This window comes from Ictalurus punctatus, chromosome 16, assembly GCF_001660625.3.
Source record: "Ictalurus punctatus breed USDA103 chromosome 16, Coco_2.0, whole genome shotgun sequence".
Taxonomy (NCBI): Eukaryota; Metazoa; Chordata; class Actinopteri; order Siluriformes; family Ictaluridae; genus Ictalurus; species Ictalurus punctatus.
Window position 1 is genome coordinate 23,508,545 of NC_030431.2, and position 8,791 is coordinate 23,517,335.

Here is an 8,791-nt window from a genome sequence, read left to right on the forward strand (position 1 = left end):
GCACGGTCAAATCCCCTGGTGAAGAGTTCATTTCACTGTATCTCATCATCTGTTACATCAGACCTAATTTTTCACCAATTGTCCATAAGGAGTTACATTTCAACAGTGTCAGTTAGACATTCACAGGTTTGCTGTGTCAGAATTATCTCGCTGTTCACAGAGGAGACCAAATCAGATGGGTCACGAGACTCGTGGGAGAAATACACATTGCCATGACGAACGTATTGCATTTGCTGGTAAGTTTTTTTTGGTAAGTTTTCAATACTTCCATATTTATTTTTTTTTTCCCCTAAGCATGAATTCTGTGACTTCAAGTGTGTTTTCTTGCTTGTGCTCAGCTGAAGAATCCTGTGCTTGTTGCAGTCATTTTGATCACAGGTATTGGGGGGACGTTTCATTACGGCTTCCACATTTCTGTCCTCACCGCACCGTCGGACGTGAGTAGCAGTGTGTGTTGAATGTGGTATGAAGGAGATGCTCGAGGATCTGTTATAGATAGGACAAGCATCGTTAAAAGCATCCTACTTTTAAAACCATTCTCTTCTTAAAACGAATTTGAAAGTATTTATCCATTTAATGGATTTACTTTACCTATTTATACTTATTAAATTATATATTTTTATCTATTGAGTGCTTTTCTGTTATTTTCTGTTCTCTTATATATTTTTTATTTCTTTCTTTTTTTTTTTTTTTTTTTAAATGACCTGATGACGCTGCTTGGCCTGTGCTGATCTGGGGTCAGGTCTCTGCGTCCACACAAGTCTCCATTAAAGGTGCAATTTGTGATGTTTAAACGTGCATTTAGACCTGTAATTCTAAAATCATTTTAAAATGCATCTTTGAAAGAAAAAGAAAAAGCTTCAGTTTTATTTTTTTTTTCATTTTTACGTGTTGGAAATGAACTCCGCCCACCCGGTTGAAACGAAGCATAGCATTTTGCGATTTCAACTCACCAGGCAACGGAGTCCTCTGAACATTACAAACTGCCCCTTTAAGTTTGTGTAAGACGCACAGAGTGATTGTAGTTCAGCATTCGGCTGCTATAATTAATCATCCTGCTTGTGTTGTCAGTACATTAAAGAGCTGGTGAACAGCACATGTGTGCAGAGATATGGCCTCTATCTGGAGCATTGGCAGCTCTCGCTTATCTGGTCCTTCATCGTCTCCACGTACTGCATCGGGGGTCTGTTGGGCTCCCTCTGTGCCGGGCGCATCGCTGTAACTTACGGCAGGTAAAAATATACAACCTCAAGAGTGGGTATGCACAGGTTTACATCACTTTTTACTTATTAAAAAAAAAAAAAGGTGTAGTGACATCTGGAGGAAGAGTGTAAAGGATGTATACAGTTCGATAAAGAGAGAAAGGACAGACAGGAATTAAACCCAGGGTTGGATAAATGATCAATTTACCACCCTAAAGCTCACTGAAGTTCCAGCAACTAACAGCGTAATTTAACTAACGTATCTAACTGCGACTTACATTATTTATCTTAAAAGTACGACAAGCTAATTATGTGCATTAATACAGACTATAGATATAAACGAGTACTAGCTATGTACTGCGATGTCCTTTCTTCACACACATGAACGAAATTTGAATGAAGGAAAATTGAGTGAACAGACTCCTTTAAAATAAATAAATAAATAAATAAATGAATAATAATTTCTGAATCATAAACAGTGCAAAACAACGTGCAGTTTTGTCTGTACAAAATGACATAAATTTTAAAAAATTGCTACGGAGGGAGTTTAAACAAAATGTACCACAGATTCACCCTATCTTAAAAGTAAATAAATTAATTAATTCATAAATTCTCCCAAACATTTGATTGAAAAAACGAAGTCTCTGACCCAAGGCAAATGAAGATTTGGACCATAATGAGCTCCCATAGCAGCGCATAAGGTGGCATTTTAACTTCAAATAGAGCTCCAACGTCGGCTAAAATGCCCAGTTGCCACATTTTTCTCAGGCACCATAGATTACAGTGGCGAGGGGCTGGTGTCATTCGAAATCTACTGAAGAACTCTTACCCCATAGTCATGTAACCGTATAACCTAAAATACATGCCGATCATGTGATTCGGAGCTGCCGGGTCCAGTGCATGCTCATAATGTTTTAACTCTATGTGTTGTGCAGATCGGGACCTCTGTTGTTCAAACGGTGCAATTGCATCAGTTGCGTAATTAACAGAAGGCTGTGATGTTCTATGATCCGAGTCGCACATTTACACTATACACATCGCCACGTTTACGCACGGTAGCGCAAACCGTAATAATTTGCTTGTCCCAGGGCTTGGGCTTCTGATTAGCCCACCCCTGATTAAATACATTTGTGTACTAGATATGTTTAGAATGTAATACAAGTGGTATTACTGAGCCAAATGACGTAATTGAGACGAGTGTGTGATCATTTAGACGTGCAGTTTGTACATTGCTAAACTGGTGGCTATAACTACAACCAAAGAAGCTAAGATCAGACACCAAGCACGTTCGAAGTCTGAGCTGCATTCGGGGTAACTGTCATTTTTAGCTGAACGACACCTTGAACGTCCTGGGAATTGAAGAGTGATGGTGGTGGGGAGGTTTATGATTGAAATACCGCGCCTGGAGCAGCATTTTAATCAGAGCTAGCACCATATCAGAATGAATCATGAAGCATTGCAACCATCAATTTCTTTCCTCAGGCAGATCATGCATGTGGAAGATCTAGTATCAGTATGAATCTGGAAGCTCGGAGAGGGGGGAGGGGGTTGGTTTTAGGGCTTAGACCCAATCACATTGATAAAGTTACGGACATGTTAGAGAATGCGTGAGAGGAAGACTGAGTAATGATTAAGATGACCGGTTAATCTGTGAATCTGTCTGCTACGTGGAGGAGTTGTAAATTTTGGCAGAGAGTAATTCATTGAGCCATGGCTTTGACGTTAGCAGAGACACAGTGGCGTTTAATCGCCTTTATATACAGAGGAGCAAAAATTAAACATCCACCAGGTGCTAATCTCTGCAGTTTAGGCCAAAGGTGTCCGATTTGGCTGCGGATTCGGGCTGTCATGGTGTCACGGTTTTCTCAGGAAGTCACGGTGTGTGATCAGATGGTTTTCCAAACCTTTGACGTTTTCAAAATACAGATTGAAAGATTTGATGGAAGGGTCATTCAGCTTTCTAAGAAAGAACGAAACACGTGCTTACGAGGATGCGAAGAGACTTCTGAACAGCGATTTTATAATATCGTGAGATTTTTCGACGAGGTTTCAATACGCACTCTAATACGCCTACCGCGAACCTTTTCGTTCTAGATCGTTTTACGGTTCTTAATCATGTACGGTGCTTTGCTATTGTTCCATATCCATGAGAGCAGAGTATTTTTTGAGAATTTTTTTTTTTTGAACAAAAGATCAAAAGGTTAAACAATAAAGGCAATTTTTCCACAGTCGTCTTCGCTTATATTTACCATGTAAGGGTGCCAATATTAGTGGAGGGCAGTGTACGGACATATTCGCTTTGTTAATTCTATAACATTGACTATACGTCGCTCGTCATGGACTTTTTAACAAAATAATCTCTTTTACATAGCTTAACAATGTCATTTCGAGCAATCAAGACTTTTAGCTTTTAGCATAATGCCGAGGAAACGACACAAAAACATGTCTTGTTTAAGTAAGGAATAAATTGCGGATTTTTTATTTTTTATTTTAGGTATTTCTTTAATAACCAGGATTACTAAATCTTAAGAGAAGGGGAAAAAAAAGCTAAAGTGTCATGGATTGAGCCCTGATCTACTCGCAGTGGCCAGTGTCTCAGGCCTACTTATAATATACGCCATGTTTATAAGCCTTAGGGGTTTCCTCCGGGTACTCGGGTTTCCTCCTCCAGTCCAAAGACATGCTCTATAGGCTGATTGGCTTGTCCGAATCATCTGTAGTGTGTGAATGTGTGTGCGATTGTGCCCTGCGATGGATTGGCACCCCATCCAGGGTGTCCCCCGCCTTGTGCCCCGAGTTCCCTGGGACAGGCTCCAGGGTCCCTGCGGCCTTCTGTAGGATAAGCGATACAGAAAATGGATGGATGGTTGGATGGATGGATGGACAACACCACAATCCCGCTATATAGACTCTAGTTGTACATTTTCTGCGTTTTTACCGTTTACGCGTTTCTAATCAGCTTCTCATCCGGTTGCTCTGTAATCAGGAAGAGATGCCTCATGCTGAACAACGTGGTGGCCATCTCTGGAGCCGTGCTGATGGTGCTGAGCAAAACCGCACACTCGTTTGAGATGATCATGGTGGGACGTCTCGTGTACGGCATCAACTCAGGTCCGCTGCTGCAAAGAAATCCTATAATCAGTTATATTGTGATATTTAAGATATTCAAGTGCTCGATATAAATATCGTTTTAACGTGGACACGTCGAAATATAGTCACTCCCAATACGTTCAAGCAACGCTAGGATCCGAAGACTTTCTGACGGCTCTTTCGTTCGTTCGTTCGTTCTTTCTTACTTTGGGGAAATTTGTAACAGCTTTACACCGAATTAGTAAAGACGAGCTTATACATTAATTGTGTTCATGGGAGAATGGTTTTATTAAAGTTCGAGGAATAAGGTGAACGGAAATGTCTCAGAATGTGGAAAAAAAATTCAGCGTTTTAATTTGTAAATAATTGGATAAAAATGGATTCATTCAGAAATGGTTTGATGGAGTATTTGCGTAAGAACTGCTGCATTTATGAAAATCCAGTTAGTTAGTTTGGAAAAAAACGATTGTACCTGATAAGATTTGGTAGCTTATTTCAGCTGATTTGATTCAATTAAAAGTAATTGCACCCTATAAAAGGAAGAAAAGTTAGTGTGTGTGTCTGTGGTATAATATGCCGGACGCTCTTTCGCCATTCCGTCGCCATTTTATTGTTTTCCGCTCTCTGTGAGCTTTGCCTTTTATGGCGTTTTATGGGCGTGGCTTAGTTGTTAATTAATAATGCGCGTGGTACTCACCAGTACGAAGAAAATCTGGTGGGAATTTTTTGCATACAACTTTATTAAAAGGTTAATTGTGCACATGCACATGCACGTGTGTGTGTGTGTGTGTGTGTGTGTGTGTGTGTGTTGCAGGCGTGGCTCTGACAGCCCACACCATGTATGTGCTGGACTGTGCCCCCAAAAGTTTAAGAGGGTTGATTGGTGCTTCTGTGGGCAGCTTCGTCTCATTGGGGAAGTTTTTCGGCCAGCTGCTCGGCATCGGGTGAGTCATGTGACCTCATCGTTGGGATTGAGACCTCATCTACTAGAGCACACGCGATCTATTAACACATTTTCCCAGGCTGTATACAGTGAAAAGCAACCACAGATGATCTCATTCTGTCCACAGTGATCTGAGGATGAATATACACGTCAGTGTGTGTATTGTTCAGTTCAGTTCAATTCGATTCAACTTTATTTGTATAGCGCTTTTAACAACGGACATTGTCTCAAAGCAGATTTACAGAAACATATAAACACAGGATACAGAGTTTCAGCGTGTGAATTTATCCCTATTGAGCGAGCCGGTGGCGAAGAAAAACTCCCTAAGATGATATGTATATATATATATATATGTGTGTGTGTGTGTGTGTACAGTATATTGTGCAACGTCCTGCTAGAGGCGAGCGATACTGGCGTGTGATAACATTATGATATCATATTTTGTAACTAAAATGGTTTGAAAATGTAACTTCACCTCAAAACATTGTGTGCAGCTAACCATAACATGACATAATGTGGTTAATGTGACTGATGTATTGCTCACCCCATGTCCTCGTGTGTGTGTGTGTGTGTGTGTGTGTGTGTGTGTGTGTGTGTGTGTGTGTGTGTGTGTAGCGAGATACTGGGATCAGAAACTTTGTGGCCCTTCTTGCTGGCCTTTAGTGCCTTGACTGCTGTTCTGCAGCTTGTCTCTCTGTACTTCCTGCCCGAGTCTCCACGCTTCCTGCTCTTAGACCGGGGAGACAAATCTGCCTGTGAGAAAGGTGAGAAACACACACACACACACACACACACACACACACACACACACAGAGGTCTGGTGAGGCAATTCCAAGCCTTTTCAAAATGTACCTCTTTGTGTGTGTGTGTGTGTGTGTGTGTGTGTGTGTGTAGCTCTGCAGCAGCTGCGAGGTTCTCATGCTGACTACAGATCAGAGGTGGAGGAGATGCTGAAGGAGCGTGTAGCCCTGCAAGGTGTGAGGAACCACAGCGTGCTGGAGCTCCTGCTCGCCCGCTCCGTCCGCTGGCAGCTTCTCACCGTCATCATCAACTTCATCACACTGCAGCTGTGTGGCATCAACGCTGTGAGCCATACCCACAAACACACAGCCACGATGACAGTCTTACTAGCTAAATAATAAATAATACAGTTCTCAAATAATAATAGTGCTGATTCGAATTGATTCTAAGCAGACAGTTCATCTCCTTCCTGTTCAGTCATTATATGTAGTTACCTATAGGTCCGGTACCGTCTCCGGTACTGTATGTTTCTACAGGTTTATCTGTACGCGTCCGATGTGTTCCGTGCTGCCGGAATCCCAGCACACAACCTACGCTACGTGACTCTGGGGACAGGGTTGTGTGAATCCTCCACTGTAATCGCCTGCGTAAGCCTTCCAGCTCATACACGCACTCACATTAGCGAGCGTCATATCACAGCAACCCAGTGACTACATTTCCCATCCTGCACTGCGGCCTACAAACATGGCCGCCGTGGACCGCAATTCCCAGAACACTCATTTCATTTCATTCTCAATCTCACACACGATCGCACCACAGTTTAAAAGGACTTTCGAGGCGTTCACTCTTTGCGAAGTATTGAGTGTTATCACCATACCAAACGTTTGTACGCTGTTTGTACGTTAAATACGTGACGGCGAGTGAATTATTAGCGAGTGTGTTTCCCAGTCCTAGGTTTTGGTTGTCCAGAAACCTCCTTGACGAAGAAGCTGAAATGTAATGTGGTAGCTAATGTAACGTAAATCAAGTCAACAAAAATTCAGCAAGTTATCGGCCGATTCGAGTTGTACATTCACATCACACGTAGAACTTTATTTGGTGTCTTTCTTGTGTCATGACATGAGTTTATACAAACCTGCGTATTCCGTTAATCCAACTCATCGCCCTGAGTACCCTGGGATAGGGATATCACCTGCTGCACTACACACATCGACCGAGGAACGCTTTTTTCCCCCCCGCCCTAGTTGGATTAATCAGGCGAGGGAAAGCCTGGGCGGGGTGCCAACCCATCGCAGGGCACAATCACACACGTTCACACACTACGGACAATTTGGAAATGCCGATCAGCCTACAGCGCATGTCTTTGTACTGGGGGAGGAAACTGGAGTACGTGGAGGAAATCCCCGAAGCACGGTGATGCAAACTCTGCTCAGGCGGGATTTGGACCCTTGACCCCGGAGGTGCGAGGCGAACGTGCTAACCACTAAACCACCAGCCCATCCCCCAAAGTTAGCTTGGCTGGGGTCATTTAAATTAACGGTTGAATTGAAATCCTCACATGGTTTGAAAGGGATCACATGTCATTTTGACTCAAATGATGAAAATGTAAATGTAAACAGAGCCATGGTTTTGTGTGTGTGTGTGTGTTGTGTGTGTTTAGGGGCTGCTGATTGAGCACACAGGGAAGAAGTTCCTGATGGTTCGGAGTTATTTGTGCATGTCTATCGCACTGCTCCTCCTCACACTCACGCTGTACCTGCAGGTCAGTTACGCCTCACCTCACCTCACCTCACCTCTCTGCATGTTAAACAAAACGATCACGCTGCGACTCTGTTGTTGAAGGTGCACGTGTCGTGGATGCCGTACTGCAGCATGGTGCTCATCTTCTTCTTCATCATCTCCTTCTGCAGCGGACCAGGTGCAGACTCAGTGCACTTACATGACCGTTAGTGTGTAACGCATTTGAAACTGTGGCCCTCGGTGGTTCGAGGACATCATATAGATATTAATAATGCACTGCATGTCTCTTAGTGTCTCAGAGTGAGCACACTACGAATTTGTGACATGACTCGTGTGTTTTCCTTCTTCACATCTCTCCGTCTCTCTGTGTGAAACAGCTTGTATAGTAGCGCCCATGCCTGGTGAGCTTTTCACCCAGTCCTTTCAGTCAGCAGCGTTCACTGTGGCCTGCACTCTGAACTGGGCGGGGCTGTTCTTCGTGGGGATGGTGTTTCCTCTCATAGTGGTGAGTTTATCAACTCTTACACTGAAGAATTCAAGCACTCATCATGGGAGCTCATAGAGGGACTCGCCATGATCATCTTCAGCATCAGTTCCGTAGCTCATGATGTTTGGCTTTGTTGATAGAAATAACCGGGGATTGATTTCTGCTTCCCGGCCCTAGCATTTATACAGTACATCTGTGATTAGGACAGAACCATCATTTGATCAGACACTTTAAAAAGCCATTACGTTTACTGCCTTTGTTTCACGTTACAATTCTTTGCCCCACAGGAGCATTTAGACTATTTCTGCTTCCTCATCTTCTTCGCGTTCTGCTTTGCCACTGCGGTGTTCGTGTGGTACAACGTACCCGAGACGAGGAACAGATCCGTAATGGAGATCGCCGCCGAGTTCGACAGGATGCACAGCAAAGCCAAACACTCCGAGACCAAACTCAAAGCTCTGCAAGCTGCACCGGGCACCAAACTCTGATTTCACAAGCTGTAAACATATTTAGGTGGTTTAGAAGGCTGAGGAATAAAACACTGGACGCTCTGAGTGCATTTATTAAGCGTTTCTGTTTAATCAATCA

At 43.1% G+C, this 8,791-nt stretch overlaps 1 protein-coding gene across 2 annotated transcripts; it reads left to right on the top strand.

Annotated features, from left to right (window-relative positions):
* Positions 1 to 8,766, top strand: slc2a11l (solute carrier family 2 member 11, like). 2 transcript variants are annotated; one of them, XM_017489590.3, is made up of 12 exons: positions 1 to 250; positions 339 to 437; positions 1,072 to 1,232; positions 4,189 to 4,313; positions 5,107 to 5,236; positions 5,851 to 5,999; positions 6,130 to 6,320; positions 6,513 to 6,623; positions 7,637 to 7,738; positions 7,819 to 7,894; positions 8,094 to 8,221; positions 8,491 to 8,766. In XM_017489590.3, exons 1-12 carry the CDS (start codon positions 176 to 178, stop codon positions 8,689 to 8,691), a joined length of 1,548 nt encoding a protein of 515 aa, XP_017345079.1. In that variant the 5' UTR covers positions 1 to 175; the 3' UTR covers positions 8,692 to 8,766. The 2 variants fall into 2 exon arrangements, with proteins under 2 accessions (XP_017345079.1, XP_017345080.1); XM_017489591.3 differs by having other exon boundaries at positions 111 to 236.
* The last annotated feature ends 25 nt before the right edge of the window (positions 8,767 to 8,791 follow it).

Bases quoted from the DNA above. Each gene is read 5' to 3' on its own strand.
- slc2a11l (XM_017489590.3), top strand. From the start codon at position 176: ATGGGTCACGAGACTCGTGGGAGAAATACACATTGCCATGACGAACGT. The intron at 6,321-6,512 runs GTGAGCCATACC...ATGTTTCTACAG, and splicing joins AGCTGTGTGGCATCAACGCT to GTTTATCTGTACGCGTCCGA. The intron at 7,739-7,818 runs GTCAGTTACGCC...CTGTTGTTGAAG, and splicing joins CACTCACGCTGTACCTGCAG to GTGCACGTGTCGTGGATGCC.